Source organism: Rhinatrema bivittatum, chromosome 3 (assembly GCF_901001135.1).
Source record: "Rhinatrema bivittatum chromosome 3, aRhiBiv1.1, whole genome shotgun sequence".
Classification (NCBI taxonomy): domain Eukaryota; kingdom Metazoa; phylum Chordata; class Amphibia; order Gymnophiona; family Rhinatrematidae; genus Rhinatrema; species Rhinatrema bivittatum.
The window spans coordinates 411672813-411692442 of record NC_042617.1 but is presented as its reverse complement, the minus strand read 5'-3'; the positions used below and the strand labels follow the sequence as shown (position 1 = coordinate 411692442).

General features: G+C 44.5%; 1 protein-coding gene across 1 annotated transcript in view; it reads right to left on the bottom strand.

Annotated features, from left to right (window-relative positions):
* The window catches only part of DST (dystonin), a 925809-nt gene that overhangs the window by 55130 nt on the left and 851049 nt on the right, over window positions 1–19630 (bottom strand). Inside the window, 3 exon segments of the mRNA XM_029595689.1 lie at window positions 7547–7706; window positions 15374–15543; window positions 18609–18728. Coding sequence (XP_029451549.1) covers window positions 7547–7706; window positions 15374–15543; window positions 18609–18728 — 450 coding nt within the window.

The window sequence follows — 19630 nt, the reverse complement described above, 5'->3', positions numbered from 1 at the left end:
TCACTTCCCTAATCCATGTGCTGTTATTCTGTAGCAGATGCAAAACCAGCTTAATACTGATCGTACAAAAACAATTCCATTTTATTACTGAAAACATTTCACTGAACGCTATCTCATCATCTAGAATTAATTAAAAGTAAGCATGTAAGATATGATTGTCAAAATCAAAGGGAGAGACGTTTTAGAAACCACAAAAATAAAAGATGAGTAGTCAATTATGTCACCAGATCCTTGAATGGAATTAGCTAAATGTATCTAAATTGTGATGATGCCTGGTCTTTCCCATGCTCTTCTCTTTGGTTTTTTTTTTTCCTAGCATCCGCTCTCTGCTGGTGCCATTGACCCTTTCAGTTTAATATATATTGATAATAGTAAAAAACTTGTACGAGACTGGAACCAGCAGAAAGCAGATTCTAGAAATATACATATATGTCCAGGCGTTCCTTCCATTTTGAAATGCCACGGAGCTTCCTTTTGAAAACTTTGGGCTGGTGGGGGACCTGCTTTACAGTGGGTGAAAAGTACGCATGGTAAAATACAAGCAGGAATTTCCAAACAAAATCTCCATGTATACTTTGCCTCCCTCACCGTCATCCTGCCCTTGGTCCTTTTCCTCACAGCTAAAATGTATGCATGCTACCTTTAGCCGCTGAGGGAAGGGCAATTTTCAGCCTGGGGTATTTACCCACATATCTATTTAGTTACCCAGGGAAATTGCTTTGAAAATTGTCCTCTTTGTGTTTATGGGAAAATACTTTGTACATCTGGTCTTAGCAACTGTCACATCTAAGCAGCTTCTCAACACCATTAATTTCAAACATTCTGTCTCCTACAGTTATTTCAGTTCACCTTCCTGTACTAATAATTACATGCCTCCCACTTCTTGTAGTTAAGGAAATTATTTTTTTCCATGCATTATATAACAACCCATTTCGGGGACTACAGAGCATTTAAGGCATTTCAACTTGTAGTGCCTCAACACACAGCTTATATCTCTTCTTATATTAACTACAGTCAGAGATAAATGACTGTACCATTTGCAGTATGTGCATACAAAGAGGGGAGAGGGGAAGAGAATAAGTAGCACAAATAGTATACACAAAATGTAAGATGTACTAAATATTTTCCTCCATCAGCACAAAACAGGAGCAAACATCTTTTCCTAAGTGCACCATTCTTGTGTGATATACAGCACAAGTAAAACATAGCTTCGACAACAGTGGTTACCAAGCTGTCATCATGGACTCCCAAGTCAGTAACGCTTTCAGGAAATCCACAAAAAATACTGGAGAAATTACTTTCCTGATAATTTTGTTTTCTTTAGTGTAGATAGAGACTCGGGACCAGTGGGTTATGCTCCCCTGCCAGCAGATGGAGGCGGAGCAAGCTGATGTCACAGTATATATACTCCTGCAGTGACCCCAGCCTACCAGTATTCTCTTCAAAAGCAATTGTGGACAGACTAGAAAAAACTTGATTAAAAATAGGCAACCATAAATATACTCAACCAACAAGAAACACTGGACTCACGTAAGAATCTAGGTACTGCAATCTAGGGGCTGGATGAATACTTACCAGTAAACCCTTGGGATCCAGAGCCCCACAGGAGGACTACTGACATACTCATGCGGCAGGGAGGGCGGGAAGCTGAGTCCATCTGTCTACACTAAGGAAAACAAAATTATCAGGTAAGTAATTTCTCCATTTCCTAGCATGTAGACAGATGGACTCAGGACTAGTGGGATGAACCAAAGCTACTCCCGAACAGGGTGGAAGGCTTCCTGCAGTCCAATTAATACTGCATGTGCAAAGGCTGTGTCCTCCTGGGCCTGCACAACCAAACGATAAAACCTGGAAAAATTATGCAAAGAGGACCACGTCACAACTCGGCAAATATTGACAGGAGACAAAAATCTAACCTCCGCTCATGACACTGCCTGAGCCCTAGTGGAATAAGCCCGATCCTGCATAGGCAACGGCTTTTCGGCATCCACATATGCGGCCGTGACCACCTCCTTAATCCAGTGAACTACTGAAGCCCGCGAAGCCAGAGCACCCTGCTTACTTCTGTCACAGAGGACAAACAGATGATCCGTCTTCCAGAAAGGTTCAGAAACCTCCAGATACCACACGACAAGTCTCTTGACTTCCAAGGGGTGCAGGAGGAGATACCCCTCCACATCCCTGACCTTATTCCAGGGATGGCAAGGAAATGTACTGATTCAAATGAAATTCTGAAACCACTTTGGGCAAGAAGGATGGAACAGTATGCAGCTGTAATGCCCCTGGAGTCAGCCAAAGGAATGGCTCCCAGCAAAGACAAGGCTTGCAGTTCAGAAATTCAATTCACCCTCAAGGTGAATAACCACAAGGAAAGGCTGCGCGCAGTGGTCGGAATGTAGGGCCCACCAAGAAATTCAACACCAAATTAAGACTCCACAATGGAACTGGTAACCTCAAGTGAGGCCTAAGATGCTTCACTCCCTTCAAAAAGCGGGCCACATCAGGATGCGACAACAAGGAACCACCATTCACCAGGCCTCTGAAACAGTCAAGAGACACAACCTACACCTTCAAGGAATTAAGGGCCAATCCTTTATTGAACCCATTCTGAAAAAAGTCCAGAATGAGTGGGAGCTTAACTGAACGATGAAGAACACCATGCTTCTCACACCAGACATCAAATACTATCCAAACCTGCACACAGGCTAAGGAAGTGGAGAACTTTCGCACGTGAAGTAAGATGGCAATCACTGCAGAAGAATATCCATGCTTCAACAGGCAAGCCCTCTCATGGGCCAAACCGTAAGACAGAACCAAGTCGGATCCTCATGAAGAACCGGTCCCTGCTGCAACAGATCCATGTGCAGTGGAAGACAAAGGGGGGGGGGGGGGGGGGGGGGGGTCTCCACCAGAAGCCTTCGCAGATTTGCTTACCACGGATGCCTGGGCCGGTTCGGTGCCACCAAGAGTACCAGCCCCCTGTGGTTTTCAATCTTGCGAATTATCCTGCCCAGCAAGAGCCATGAAGGAAAGGCATAAAGCAGCCTGTCTTCCAGCCAGACCTGTACGAGAGCATCGATGCCCAGGGATCAAGAATCTCTCCTGGGACTGAAAAATCGAGGAACCTTCGCATTGCGAGAAGTCGCTAGCAGGTCTAGGAACGGAAGGCCCAAGCGATCCACAATCAGCTGACAACACCCATTCTCCTGGGTTCAGACTCTCTGCTCTTACGTCTTTTCCTGCAATGTCAGAGGACGAGATCATCTGTAGATGTCCTTCCACCCATTCCATAAGTTGGTCTATTTCCTGCGATGCTTGCTAGCTCTTGGTTCCTCCCTGGTGATTGAAGTAGGCCACCATCATTGCATTGTCTGACATCATGCAGACCGCTTGATTCTGCAGCCTGTGGATGAACTGCAAGCATGCCAACCAGACTACCCAGGCTTCCAGGCAATTGATGTTCCAGCGGTACTCCTCTGCATTCCAATGCCTTTGGGCTGTCAGCTCCTGACAGTGAGCTCCCGAACCCTGTAGACTCGCATCTGTCGTAAATACCAACCAGATTGGGGAGGACAAAAAAATTCCCTCTCTCAGATGAGCCTCTTGAAACCACCACTGATTTCCAGCAGCAAGTGGAGCCGAACCGAATAGCCACAAGACTGCAGGTTCCAACAAGACAGTAGCAAGCGCTGAAGAGGATGCATATGCACCCTTGCCCACAGCACCATGTCAAGGGTTGCCGCATCAAGTTGAGCATCTGTAGATAGGACAATACTGTCAGGCATATAGCGTTCACCAACTGACATACCTAAGACATCATTTCTAAAGACAAACTTCCAGCAGGAAAACTGTGTCCCGACCCATATTGAACCGAACCCCCCGATACTCCAATGACTGGGACGGCTGAACACTACTCTTGGCCAGTTTCACCACCCAACCAAGATCCTGGAACAAGACGGCAACCTTGTGCGTCACCAGGCAGCTCTCTTCCTTAGACTTGGCATGAATCAGTCAATCATCCAAGTATGGGTGCACCAGGATTCTTTTGCTTCTCAAGGCCGCAGCTACTACCACCATAACCTTTGAAAACATCCTGGGAGTGGTGGCTAGACCAAAAGATAGTGCCTGAAACTGATAATTGTGCCCCAACACCGCAAAATGCAGAAAATGATGGTGATCCAAATGGATAGGAATATGAAGGTAGACCTTGGACAGATCCAGGGAGGTCAGAAATTCCCCCAACTGCACTGCCATATTCACAGAGCATAAGGTTTCCTTGTGAAAATGAATCACCTTTCAAATGACAGTTGACCCTCTTGAGATCCAGGATGGGATGAAAAGAACCCTCCCTTCTTGGGCACAACAAAATTAATGGACTATCACCCCATACTTTCTTGAGACATGGGCACCGGAACCACAGCCCTCAGCCTGGGCGGCAGCAGGTTCTATAACCACTCTGGAAGTCTCTCCAGAATCATCAACCTCCTGAGAGAGAAGCAGACAAGATCGCACCACTAGGGCGCAACAGGAAGTGATCTGTAAAGTCATCACCATTTCCTCAAAGGCTTGCTTAAGGATAGCCTCAATCCTCCTATCATTTACATTCTTCAAGGCTACTCCTCCCTCCACGGGGATAGTCATACGCTTAGAGACAGCACATACCAGTGCATCCACTTTTGGAAAATGCAAACACTCTCTCACAGCTGGATCCAGGGGGTCCAGGCCATCCAATGTCCAACCCCCTTTAAAATTTGCCTCTGGGGCGTTCCATTCAAGATCAATCAATTCCTGAATGGCATCCATCACAGGGAAAAAACAAGAGTTTTATGCAAAGAAACCAAAATAGGATTCTTCTTTAGCTCCGACATGGCATCCATACCAGGAGCACTCAGCTGTTTCAAAGTCTGGGAAATCGGAGCCGGAAAATCATCTCTTTCACAGAACTGCAACATGGTTCGATATGATTCCAGACCTGGAGGGATTTCTCCATTCTCCAGGGAACCAGGATCTGCCTCATCATCAGTGCTATCCGAGTTCCTGTTGGGAATATCTGAGGGGAGCTGAGGCGAGCCCCGGTGGTTCAGCATAAGACTAGAAGACGGAGGAGCCATTGGCTGAGTATCCAACCTGACAGAATTGGGTGAAGCGGAGGACTGCGCCTGAAGAAAAGCTTGTAAGCCTTGAAAGAATTCCACCCAAGAAAAAGCAGCCGGGTCCAAACCAAGCCCAGAAGGAACTGAAGTGGGGTCCACAGAACTGCCCTCTCCTGCAGAGAAGCCAGTCAAGGGAGAACCAAGGTCTGGTGTCCCTCCAGCTAAGACCGTAACCAACTCATCATCAGAATGGGAGGAGCCAGTCTTAGCAAAATCCAAGACAGACAACTCTCCCTGAGCAACCAAAGAGTGCTGACACAAGTTAGAAGACAGGTCAGGCTGAGAAGCCCTAATATGACAAAGAGAAAGGCAGTTAGGCTTCTTGTTTACCAGTGCCATTGCAGCGGTAAATGTGCGTCTAAATGACTCGCGCTCAAAAATTTATGTGTACAAAAATTAAGCACTGGACAAGTGCTTGCGGCAAGGCACATGTACAACTTGGGTGCCAAGCTAAAACTTTTAAAACAATTCAAAATTTGTGCGTGCAAAAGGTGCTTCTCAAGGCCGCAGCTACTACCGCCATAACCTTTGAAAACATCCTGGGAGTGGTGGCTAGACCAAAAGGTAGTGCCTGAAACTGATAATTGTGCCCCAACACCGCAAAATGCAGAAAACGATGGTGATCCAAATGGATAGGAATATGAAGGTAGACCTTGGACAGATCCAGGGAGGTCAGAGCCGATGCAGTGCACACACTGATGGCCTGTAGAGGGTAGCAAAGCACGTACAGGAGCGTGTGAAAATGCCGCCGTATCTACCACTCCACATGCTAACCCACAGTTAGCCCACAGTTAGGCCTAGCCCCATAGTTAGCAGGAACGAATGTCGGGATGGTGCGCACAGCACGGAGACCAGAAGAAGTCCTAAAACCCCTCCAACTGTCTCTGTCTCCGAAGGTAAAACTTTTTTTTTTTAAACCTTACCTGAGCCCAGCGACGATCTCTGGCTGCAGGGGGAGAGGGCATCTGCCGTAACTACCGCGTTCGGCCTCCTGTACCCACTGCCTTTCAGCTGAATGAGCAGCTAAGTCCACATTGCGAAACCCAGCTACTGGACCAAGGCACACCTCTGAGGAACCACGGAATTCACTTCAGGAATTATCAACTGGGGGAGGGACCTTTTGGTATCATCACAGGAGAGCAGGGCTTTCTTTTCCAGAAGTCAAATTTCTCCTTCCAAAAAACCCTAAGCGATCCCCATAGGAAGATGCATGTCCCCCATCTGTTGGAGTTGGAGAATACTGGCAGGCTGGGCTCACTGCAGGAGTATATGTACTGTGACATCAGATTGCACCAACTCCATCTGCTGGCAGGGGAGCATAAATCCATCTGTCTACATGCTAGGAAAGCATGAGATTATCTTTGCACACACTGTAATAATATGCAACTATATCTCATACTTAATCATTATGGCTATCCTGAAAACCTGACTGGCTGTGTGCACTTGAGAGCAGGTTTAGGAGTCACTGTTCTAGAGCATATTACTGATAAAGAATTACAAAAAAATTATAATCTGCTAAACTCCTGTACACCCAGGATCACATTACTGCGTATATAAAGTGGATCATTTTCAAAGGAACTTTTGTGGGTAAAACATGCAGAAATTAACTTTTACAAACTTCAAGAGACATTTCTTTAATAGGTGATATTGTGTGCGGATAGTTTTGGTGGGATAATTTTCCAAAGGGAAAGTACAGGCGTATTTTCCCTTTGAAAATTGTTGCAACTTTTATGTGTATTTGCCATCTAATTTATGCCGACTGTTACCTAATTATCCCTAAAATGCAGGACTACCTAAACATATTTTTCAGTTTTACAATAAAGCAATAGAAATATTTAACCATCTGTATGTGCAGCTAAACTGGTGTTCAGTGAGGTTAGAACACACTGGGATGCCGCAATGAAGTGCCGAAGGTGCATCGCCTCAGGTTAGGGCCTCGTGATTCACGATGTGTAATGCAGCTGCCTGCTGCGCTGCGACAAAGCTGTACTTGATTCTTTTCAACCATTTGTACAGAGATAAACACCCTGAAATCCCCCTTTCAAAACCTAAGCAAAAGGGGGAATGTGAAGCCTCCGTCGAAACTCTCGTACTTCCAGACAGTTTCCAAGGGTATTTCTTGGAACTCATGTAAATATCTTGATACTTCTGAATTACTTCCGTATCAGTTGGGAATGTCCGAAAGAACACACCCACTGTAAACTGTATATACTCATGCCAGCCATGGCCAAAGGCAATGTGTTGATGATAAAGGCAGGTTGTACCACAGCTGTGAAAAAATTTGATAATACAATTGCGGTTCCCCCCCCCCCCCCCCTTGAGAATGGAGTGAATAAATCTTGGCGAAAGGTAATTGGGTTTGAAAACATGAACGCGATTTCTGGTATTACCTTGTGGTTGTCGATTAGGTTCATCACTAAATCAATGTCTCCATGTACGGGCTGGTCTTCAGCCAACTGAGGTTCCACTTTATACAACCAATCGATGAGTGCCTGCAGAGCATCCGTAAACTGTCCTGAAAACAGCAGTGCTTCCTCCAGTTTGTTTTGTCTAAAAGAATTTAAATAAAGCACTATTAGTAATTTTATTTATTTATTTAAGTTTTTTTATATACCAACATTCAAGACGATAGTCCCATCATGCAGGTTCACAAGAAACAGGGGTGCAATTAAAATAAACTTTACAATTTGAACAATAGTGCAGAAAAGCAGTTACATGTAACAGGGAAACAATAACTTGGAGTAAGAAGGAAAATGAAGATCAGATAATTATATATATATATATAATAACATTATAAGGGGTGGCTATTAATGCTATTACTAGCGAAGTATGTTGATTGAAGGGAGTTAAGTAATGTTGGAGTTAGGAAAGGCCTGCGTGAACAGCCAAGTCTTGAGTCTTTTCTTGAATGTTGAGATGCTGGGTTCCATTCTAAGATCCGGGGGAATGGAGTTCCATAAAGTTGGACCAGCTGTGGAGAAGGCCCGATCTCTAAGCGTGATGTGTCTGGTAGTTTTGGCTGGAGGTACTTGAAGTGATCCTTTGTAAGCATCTCTTGTCGGTCTTGTTGAGTAGTGTAATCGGAGGGGGATATGGAGATCGATTGGGGCTAATTGATGGATGTTTTTGAAAATGGTGAGAATGGCCTTGTAGATTATTCTGAAGTGGATAGGCAGCCAGTGGAGGCCCATCAGGATAGGTGTTATGTGTTCTCTTCTCCTGGTGTTAGTGAGTATACGGGCGGAGGCATTTTGGACCATTTGCAATGGTTTGGTGTGTGATGAAGGGAGACCAAGCATGATGGTGTTACAATAGTCCAGCTTTGCGAAAATGATTGATTGTAGAATCGTTCTGAAGTCATGAGTGTGGAAGAGAGGTCGTATTCTTTTCAGCACTTGGAGCTTATAAAAGCAGTCTCTGGTGGTTTTATTGATGTTGGCTTTCAGGTTTAGGTGATTGTCAATTAGAACTCCTAGGTCTCTCACTTGTGTAGTGTTTGGTAAGGTTGGATGAGTGTGTGTGAGGGAGCTGTTTTCTGGTGTGATGATTAGAAGTTCCGTTTTTGATGAATTTAGTATCAGGTTGAGACTTGTGAGAAGCTGTTTGATATTTTGGAAGCAGGTTTCCCAGTGAGACAGAGTTTTTGCGAGTGACTCCTTGATGGGGATCAGGACCTGAATATCGTCGGCGTAGAGGAAGTGTTTGAGATTGAGGTTAGTGAGGAGTTCACATAAGGGTAACAGATAAATGTTAAACAAGGTAGGAGACAGGGATGAGCCCTGAGGGACTCCTACTGACGCGGGGTGAAGAGAGGATTCTTTATTATGAATCTTAACCTTATATCCTCTGTTGCTGAGGAAGGTTCTAAACCAAGATAGGGCAGTGCCAGAGATACCTATGGCTGTTAGTTGGTTGATGAGAAGAGAGTGATTGACCATGTCAAATGCAGACGAAAGGTCGAGTAGGATCAGAAGGAAGGATTGTCCTTTGTCTAAGCCTAGGATGATGTGGTCGGTCATAGAGATGAGGAGGGCTTCCGTGCTTAAGGTTTTACGGAATCCGTATTGTGATGGGAATAGTAGGTTATTGTCTTCAAGGTAGTTTGAGAGTCGTGAGTTTACCAATTTTTCCATTATCTTGGCTATGAAGGGGAGGTTGGCTATCGGTCTAAAGTTGTTAGGATCGTTTGGGTCAAGATTTGGTTTTTTGAGAAGGGGTTTGAGTGAGGCTAGTTTGAGGTTGTCAGGGTAGAGTCCTTGTGTGAGGGAGCAATTTATGATATCTGCCAGGGTTTTGGAGATAGAATCTGGAATTGATAGTAGTAGTTTGGCTGGGATGTGGTCTGAAGGGTGGGAAGAAGGTTTCATTTTCCTTAGAATTCCTTGGATCTCCATGGATGAAGTTGTATCAAGTTCTTCTAACTGAGTGTGGTTGATTGAGGGTTGAGGAGTGGTTAGTGGAACAGTGGGGTTTGTGGGGAGCTGAGATAGAAGAGTGTTGATTTTGTTGCTGAAGAATAGAGCTAATTCTTCTGCTTTCGATTGAGCTTGGTCATGTGCAATCTCTGGTTGGTTTACTTGTGTGAGGTTGGCTACGTAGCTGAAGAGGGCTTTGGCATCGAATACAAGGTCGTGTATCTTCGAGGCGTAAAAGTCCCTCTTGGATCTTAAGGTGCTTGATTTGTATTGATGCAGAGATGATTTGTAGATTGAAAGGGTGTTGGTTCCTGGGTTTTTGCGCCATTTAGCCTCATTTTGTCTTAGTTGGAGTTTGAGCTTTCTTAGTTCTGAGGAGAACCAGGGCTGTCTTTTGGAGGAATTCTGGTGTGGTTTTTTTGTAATTGAAGGGCATAGCTTGTTAGCTATAGTTTCGGTGATTGTATTCCATGATCGAAGTGCTGAGTTCGGATCTGTAAGGTCCAGTTGGTGGAGTTGTGGTGATAGGTGATTATTGAGGTCTTCTGGGGAGCAAGTTTTCCTGTATGTGAAGGAGGGCGAAGGAAAGCAAGCCTGGCTAGTATCTTTTATAGAGAATGAAGTTGTTATGAGGTAGTGATCTGACCACGGGACCTTTGTGCAATCTGGGATAGATACTGGCTTGATTGCAGCGTTAACGAAGATCAGGTCTAACGTGTGGCCGGCTTTGTGGGTAGGTTTGTTAACTAATTGAGTGAAGCCTAGCGCTGAGAAGGCTGTGAGTAGTGTTTCACAGTTAGGTGATGGGGTAGGGTTATCTACGTGCATGTTGAAATCACCTAGAATGATAGCTGGTGAGTCAAAGTTGATGAGGGAAGAGGTTAATTCGATCAGGGGTGAGGCATCTGATTCCAGGAGTCATGGGGGAGCATATACGAGAAGGATTTGGAGCTTGTCTGAGGTGAAAAAGCCGAATTCAAGTTTTGAATTGGAATTGGATTGCTGTAGAGAGAATCTGAGGTCCTTTTTAGTTGCTAAAAGAATACCTCCTCCCTTTTTTTTATGACGAGGTAGCGAGAAGAAGTCGTAAGCCTCTGTAGGTAATTGATTAATTATTGCTGTGTCTGATGGTTTTAACCACGTTTCAGTGATTGCACATATCTCCGGTTTCACGTCGATGAGGTAGTCGTTTAAGATTACAGACTTTTTCGTTAGAGATTGTGCATTGAAAAGGCTTAAAGAGAAAAGGGTGAGGCCTAGCAGTTGCGTGGTAGGAGTGATCAAGATTGAAGAGAGGGATTTAAGGTTGTGTTGTTGGGCATGACGGAAAGAAATTCTTTTAGTTGGTGTATTATGTTGGAGAATTGGAATTGTGAAAAAAGGGGCCATTTGTAAGAACTATGTTGCGAGGTTAGAAGGATAATGAGGGGGGCTATGTGAAAGTTGGAGGCTTGTCTGTGCAGGTTTGTTGAATGCTAGAGGCTTGCAGGAGAGGCTGTATGAGTGCTAGAAGCTTGCAGGAGGTCATGAAGAGTGCTTGAAGCTTGCAGGCGAGGTTGGATGTTGCGAGGTTAGAAGGATAATGAGGGGGGCTATGTGAAAGTTGGAGGCTTGTCTGTGCAGGTTTGTTGAATGCTAGAGGCTTGCAGGAGAGGCTGTATGAGTGCTAGAAGCTTGCAGACGAGGTTGGATGAATGCTGGAAGCTTGCAGATGAGACTGGATGAATGCTGGAAGCTTGCAGATGAGACTGGATGAGGTTGGATGAATGCTGGAAGCTTGCAGATGAGACTGGATGAATGCTGGAAGCTTGCAGATGAGACTGGATAAATGCTGGAAGCTTGCAGATGAGACTGGATGAATGCTGGAAGCTTGCAGGTGAGGCTTGCAGGTGAAGCTTGCAGGTGAAGCTTGCAGGTGAGGCTGGGTGAATGCTGGAAGCTTGCAGATGAGACTGGATGAATGCTGGAAGCTTGCAAGTGAGGCTGGGTGAATGCTGGAAAAGTGCAGGTGGGAAGGGGGATGGATCGAGGTCCGGGTGCGTGGGTGGAGAGGTTGTATGTATGTAGGTTGTATGTGAGGAGGGTGCTTTTGCAAGCCTTCCCCCGGCGGGGCTCGGCGCCGATCGCGCAGGCTGTAGCAGCAAGCCGCAGCAGCATTCGAGGGGAAATGGCGCCGGTCTTCCTCTGATTTAAAGCCCCTCTGGGCTGGCTCTTATTGGAGGCTGGCTTCGGCGGGCTGGGCTTCCGATCGCGGCGAATTTTGGCGCGGAGAAGAGCTGGTAAAGTCTCTGTGGGTACTTATCTCGGTACTGCTCGGGGAGAGCAAGGGGCGAACCGAAGGGGCGAAACAAAGGGGCAGGCCCCTTTGTCGCGCTCCTTCGTGCGCGCGACGCCAAGGAGAGTGGCGGTTTAAATACCCCGCCGGTCTGTCGCGCCTCTGACGTCACCGCCGCAACGTTTTCGTGGGCGTTCCGGTGTTTGTAATGGCGGCTCCGGGCGGGGGCTCGCGGCTCGGGTCGAGGCCGGCAAGAAGCGAGGGCACGCGGCCCTGGTCGAGGCCGAGGAGATCGGATGTTTGCGGCCCTCCAGGTAAGAGAGCTGCTGCAGAGAAGGGCCGGCGATCGGCGCAGGAGCCCGAGCGGGGCGAGCAGAACAAGAGGCCTTACCCCGACGGGCTTCAGCGCCGATCGCGCAGGCCAAGTTCACCGCTGGACCCCGGAGGAAGCAAAGGAGTTGGTAGGGGAGAGCGGCGGTTTAAATACCCCACCGGTCTGTCACGCCTCTGACGTCACCGCCGCGACGTTTTCGTGGGCGTTCCGGTGTTTGTAATGGCGGCTCCGGGCGGGGGCTCGCGGCTCGGGTCGAGGCCGGCAAGAAGCGAGGACACGCGGCCCTGGTCGAGGCCGAGGAGATCGGATGTTTGCGGCCCTCCAGGTAAGAGAGCTGCTGCAGAGAAGGGCCGGCGATCGGCGCAGGAGCCCGAGCGGGGCGAGCGGAACAAGAGGCCTTACCCCGACGGGCTTCAGCGCCAATCGCGCAGGCCAAGTTCACCGCTGGACCCCGGAGGAAGCAAAGGAGCAAAGTAATGAAGGAAGCAAAGTAATGAAGGCAGAAACAGAGAGTAGAATATTTAGTGTAACACTACACAGTAAAAAAAATAAAATAAATAATAACAAACAGCAGCAATAAAAGACACCTAGGTCCATCTTCAAACACAGTCTGGCTAGCAAAGCTAGCCGGATAAACTTACCTGTCTAACTTTGCAGGTATATTCGGTAGTGAAACTGCACTATTGAATACAGCTATCTTACTGTTGGCTGGCTAACTATAGCTGTATAACTTTAGGGCCGCACTTTCGCCTGACCAGACTCAGCCGGCTAAGTCATTCAGATAACTCTGAATATTGGAGTTAGCCAGTTAACTTAGCCAGTTAACCTAATTCCTCCCATTTATGCCCCCAGAACACCCCTAACTTAGCCAGCTAAATTCTAGCCTCCTAACTTGTTAGGGTAGCTAGAATTTAGCTGGATATGTGGCCAAACATTAATTTAGCTGACTAACTTCTGAGTTAGCCGCCTAAATGCTTTTGAATATAGACCTCACCATAAATAAAAGTGCCCTCAGACTGCTGTATGGCAATGTGTCTAATTTCTTCCCCTCGTGTACTATCAGGAACAATTTAGGGCCTGACCCATTAATGGCTTTTCTCCAATTCTGTGTCTACTTGCCCCTGCTTACCATGTAATCGTAAAAGATCAGAGCAGGAGAAAGCAAGATCCTCTCCTGCCCACCACCGCTGACTTTCAAAATGTTGCTGGCTGACCTGTTGTGCTGCTTTGCGCTAAGCACAGTTATATGTTCAAGGGAAAGCAGCACTAAAGGTCAGCCGCTGCCATTATAATAAGCCACTAAAACCTAATTAGCACATGATGTGTCCTTAATGGCAAGAAAGTGAAGGAAAAGTCGGAGATCAAGTATGATACTGCACCAGGAAGATAAGTGGACAGCCTAGATGGGTCTTATGGTCCTCATCTGCCATCATATTCTGTTTCTGTAATTAGCAGAAGTCTGAAGCTTCTCTGCAATAACATCATCACCAAGCCTTCAAAGAACTGAAGCCTTGAGACTGGGGATTTATATTTTAGTTTAGATAGCTTTTAATATTAGTGGAATGGACAGGAATCTTAGATAACCAACCTAAACAGAAGCAGTTGGATTTAGATAAGGGCTTCCCAAATCTGTCCTGATAACCCCACAGTCAATTAGGTATTCAATGATTATGCATGAGATACATTTGCATATGCATGGTCTCCAATGTATATACATTCGTTTCATGCATATTCTTTATGGATCTTCTGAAAACCTGAGGGCTGCGGGATCATCAGGACAGGTTTGGGAAGCCCTGATGGAACTATCTCCAAAGCACTCTACTTACCATTGTTTGAAACTTTGCCATAAAGAGTCACCTAAGGCTGGAATGGGGCTTGATAAGGTAATGAAGCATGGGAGCCTACATTTCCTTAGTGCATTTGGTATGTCTCTCATCCTCCCTTGCTCACATCCCTCCCCTTCTCTCACCTCTTATACTGCCTGGTTCTCAACTTGCTCAACTCTCCCTCTTGCTCTCACCTCATTCTCACTTTCTGTTCTCAACACCCTCCACTTTTACTCCCTGCTCTTGCCACTCCCCCTGCTCTTACCTCTGCTACAATTGTAACAGTCAGAGGAGAGCGCCACTGCTTCCCTGTTAACTCATTCTGCTCATAAGACCCGATCAGCCATGGAAGGTGGGGTAGCAGCAGCAGTTGCAAAGTGCTTCCTGCTGTTTCCGGCAGCTGCTGGGGCCCTGGCTTCTTAACATTGTTGTCCCAGGGAGAGACATGTGTATGCTGGAGTGGGGAGCGAAGGGACACACCTGGAACTTCTTGGCCTCATGGAGGAACCAATTGTACTGCTGCTCCCGCTGTCATCTTTAGGTCTGTGTGGATGCAACTGGCAGAGAGCCCAGTGCACTCACATAACTAACATCAACTTAAAGGATGACCCTGGCTATATTCGTATGGCACATAGAACAAATCAATGTTTATGCATGTAATAAGTATTATAAAACTACCTCAGGAATAAAATGTGAGCAACTGAAAGAATTGTGCATGTCATAATGTAATATAGAATAACTTTGGAAGGTGACAATTGAGATTTAGAGAATAAATCAGAGCACTTGCCAGGAAGAGAGTGAAAAATTCCCTAAAAGATCTCTCCTACATTCTGGTATCTCATACAACCATGTATCCCTTCATTTCATGTTATACTGATACTTTGAAGAAGGATAGTGATTCATGGAGATACATGCAAGTTTAAGGGTATCCTGAGATATCATAATACTTGCTGTAACTGTAGATAAAATTTGCTGAATATGATTTAAACTATCTTTACTGTCACTACAGCAACTTAAAATGAAAATAATTCAAATGAGAATGGCATCTACTAGCAAGATGAAATCTAACAATTATTTAAGATTTTTAAAATGTAATCATCATTGACAAAATTTTAAAATATATCTTATAAAATTCAGTACAGTACAGAAGAAAACTGTCTCTTTTCAGCAGAGGGCAAAAAACATCTTTAAAAGCAAGATGCAACATTTCATTTTGGTTTATTTTATAAAAAACAAAATGTATTCTATAACGATACTTTCCTGCTAATATTGCACTTTTTACAATAAAGTTTTGTTTGATTTAGCTGGCAAAAAAAAGTAAAATGTTAAATAGTTACTACATAATTACAGGTATTTGGATCTTTTACCTTTCCACGGATTTTCCACATACAGTGTCCCATTTGTCTCTAAGCTCACTAAGCATGTCATCCAATTTTTGAATGTCATCATTAAGGGATGTTTTTTCCTTCAAAGAACGTCCACTTCTGTTGGTGGTGTCATACACAGAGTGCTTTGCTCCGAGAGATTTCTGGAATTCCTACACGCCACGACAGAAAGAGCCAATGATTTAACATTTCAAGATGAAAATATCTGTATGTTCAAGTGCTTAAGCATGCCGTGAAATTGGGGATGTTTAATCCACAGGAACCACATGCACAGTTTCATACTCCAGATACAATTCTTCCTACATTTTAGTGAACTCAGTTTCATACTCCGGGTCAGCTTCCTAGCTACTTGTTAAAAAAGATGTGCTTCTCCCCTATCCTCTTGTGTACCCCCTCCCATCGCACCACATTTCTCTGCAAGCCTCCTTTCTCCATCGATATTTCAATTTACTAATAGGAGCCATTAAGGTGCTCACAATCAGAATGCTCAGCTCTTCTTATTGGGTGAGTGAATAAAAGCTTTGATAGATTTTTATTTTTTTTTTTAGGTAACTGAATTATCAGTGCCTATCGGACATGTGCAAATGAACAGTGGCTGGGGTGTTGAAGCCTTGAGGATCGGTGTTACTGCTCACAGGTTTCAGACGTGTGCCTAGTTTAACCCCTTTTTGGTCATGTTAATCAGACAAAACGTCTACTGACAAAACTGAAGTGAAAAGAAAAAAAATTTCAAACAAACATACACTATTAGAGAACCATAGAATATACTAATAACCTTGGGGACATCTCAAGGACATATGTTAAGGTAGGTCAGCTATCCCAAGGAAGGGAGGAAAGAAGAAAGTGAATAAAAATCAATAACGAATGCTTTGTAAGGTTCCTAGTACATGGTCAGATTATGCATACCTCGTTTATCAAACGGTAACTTTGTCTTAGCAAAGCATGTCTAGAAATATTATTCATATGGTTTGACACAGGAAGTTCTGACTCTGGGGCGGGAAGGAGACTATGATCAAATACTATCTTGTTTATTTTTTATTGAATAAAAAATAGATTTTTTTTTACATACAGATTACAGCACAGATGTTATGGGCATTGATAAGAAACCTTAGGCACAAAGAAGGTGGGATACAGAGGGAAAACTGAGTACTGACTTATCTAAAAAGTCCAAGCAAAGATTACATCCTTTTCATAATGTAGCCATCTCTAGTTAGATATTCTGTAATATATTACATCTTCCCTCGTTTTACAAAAGTCATGGCCAATTCTCAATGAAATCAGAAAGAGCAAAAGCTACAGTACAGCAGCCCATTGCTATCCATTGTGTACACATAACTTGAGCAGGAAGGCGGGATAGAGAAAGAGAGAAGGAAAACAGCGGGGGGAGTGTCCTCAGGTCACTGAATGGCATATGCAGATATTTCAGGTCTCCTGGTTTTTCTGCTCTCTCATTTTGATTTAATTTCTAAAAACATATTTGAATTTGGAAGGAAATTTCCAGACCTATTTCCCTGGATAAATAGCGACTGGCCTGGGTGCACTGGCCTGTCTGATAGCTGCCTTCTGGGCACAGGTTTCCACAGTATGTTCACTTTTAGCCGGGTTAGAAAGAGGCATTTCTGAGGCCCTGCTTAGCTCAGGAGAGGAAGACAGCATGCATACTTGGCATTTTCAAATATACACGCATCATTTTACTCCCCCACCTCCATCCACTCAACAGCAGCAGAGGCCCAAACCATCAGCAGTGCAACGTAGGCAGGCACTTTTACTGCATGCAGTTTATGCTGGCTAATGTTCAAGGAGAAACTACTCTGGCTAAATAACTACAAAGCGCATGTAACTAAAGTACCTGTGTATCTTGCAACTAAGCTGGCTTTTGCAAAATTGCCCCCTTAATGTTTATGAACGCTGCACACCCAGCGGTATCATACCTACATCAAGTCCAGACACGGCTAGGCTGAACCTTACCAGAATTCCAGATGGGGAGTGGACCCAAGACATGCAAAGTAGAAATACAGCACGAACAGCTAAAATGTGGCCTCAAGCGAGGATGCTTAACACAGAGGCAGTGCCCATAATAAACGTATTATGAGGAGAAAGAGAAAAGAGTAGGCAGCTTTTTTGAAAGATTTAGCTGGTGCTGCTGCTTTAATGAGAACCATTAACGGAATGGCTACTGTAAATACTGCACAAATTCAATCAGAATAATTAAAACAGGAAAGGGACACAGCAATTATTAATTTTGCTGTTATTTTACAAGTTAATAAAAAAAAATTTTTTTTTTTTTTTTGCTGCCTGCAGTTCAAGCCACAATTCTTGGAAGAGATTCAGCATAACAAGTTAGCAATGTTACACAATGACAAGCTCCACAGAATGAGAGAACTGGCAGTGAAGGAAGCTTGAAATATTGTGGAATTCATTTCTTTAGCGCAAAAGTATTCTAACCTCTTTTAGCCTGCACAACAACCCTAGGACTTGGACCACTAGCTCAGCAATTAAGACATACTTTAATGTAAAAAAAAAAAATCCCATTCTGATAAAGAGAAGACAAACCAGCACAGGATCTGACAGCTCAGATCATAAACAGGTGCTGTGGCTGATAAGCTGCGTATGGGAGGGAAGGGGATGAAGCAGGCTGAGGCACAGTTAGCTGAAGACGGCAGGAGTACAGTGTGACTATAGTATGTCAGTATAGCACATAAGATTTCATTCATATCTCTTGGTAATTTTCCAGAATCAGCTTCACCTTCATAGACAAAAATCAGCCAGAGACTAGTGTTCATTTGTGACTGAGCCCTTGAAAATAAACAAGGTTTGGTGAAGCTTAACCAGTTCTAAAGAAAGCTCTGCAATAACTGTAGCAAACTTATAGTGATTGTGATGTTTGAATCCAAAGTCCACATGCCCCATTGGGGTTTTTGCCTCTTCACTAGCAGGTACCGTATAATATTTTCCTCTTGCTAAATAATCCAAGATATTTTAATATCTGTCTCCTTAAGGCTGACCTTTCTTTGTGATGAATGGGGAACATGAAGAGATATCTCATTCCCACTTCTTTTACTGCCTGGAAGTGAGCCAGTGCATTAATTTGGTGCGGGATACCATTCCAGCCAAGAGAACATAAATTTACTTCTCCCTACTGGATCAAAGGGTTCATTATGATGGGGGTTTCCTGCCATGTAACTGGACACGTTGCATTTCACCCTCTATGACTCACCTTATGCTGGGTAAGCTGTGTCTTGATTTTGTCTGGATCATTTGCGATTTCAAGCTCTGAGTCCAAGGCATTCTCCGATTCTTCCAGCCATTCCATAAGTTTGCTGAAGGCTTCATGAAACTGTGGAAAAACTCAATTTTAGCTTCAAGGACTTTTCAGTTAAATACAGTTGCATATTAAATGCAGTTAAAGAGTCCTTCATAATTGAAATAAGCAATCAGCCAGCTGGTATGATGTTATCACATTATGCCTCCACTTTGGAGATGTGGGCTTGGTATCAGTGACCACAAGCACTAAGAAGATAAAAGAGATCTCTGCACTAAAAGTTAGTGTGCAAGCTAAGGCTATTTAGCACAAACACAAAATAGCATACTATGCACTAAAGTCTTAGTATGTGTGCTGACCAGGTCCTTAATGATGTTAGCAGGTATGTGCTATAATTAGTGCACATACCTGTAATGTAAATAAACATGTAAATAAAGGGGCCAATGCAATACAGTACGCTCAGCTGAGCACACTGTTTAACCCAACGTCGGACACGGGTTAAATAGGCACTAATCCACCCTCTCATGCAACAGGGGGATTAGCGCCTATTTAACGCGCGTCCAACACGGAGTGAATGAGTTAGTGCTCATCACATGCAAATGCTTGTAAATGAGCCTATTACTCATTCACTCTGAATGCAAAAAGATAAATGTGCGTCTCAGACACACATTTATCGCTCAGATATTAATGTCTCGGCGTTGGTTTTGAAAACCGGCCATCTGCCAGTAATGAAATGGCTGCCGATAAACTCGGCCCCAGTAGGAATGTGAATTCATTTTTCCATTCATTTCATTCGTTTCGGTGGTACGCGCGTATCTCATAAATGAATAGTAAGTGCACAAAACTGATGGTATATGCATATGTGGGTGGCCGCCTCCCTATACGCATACCATCAGTTTTGCGCATCTACTATCCATCGAAACGAATGAAACAAATGGAGCACCGAAATCACATCTCTGTGCCCTAGTCACCCTCAC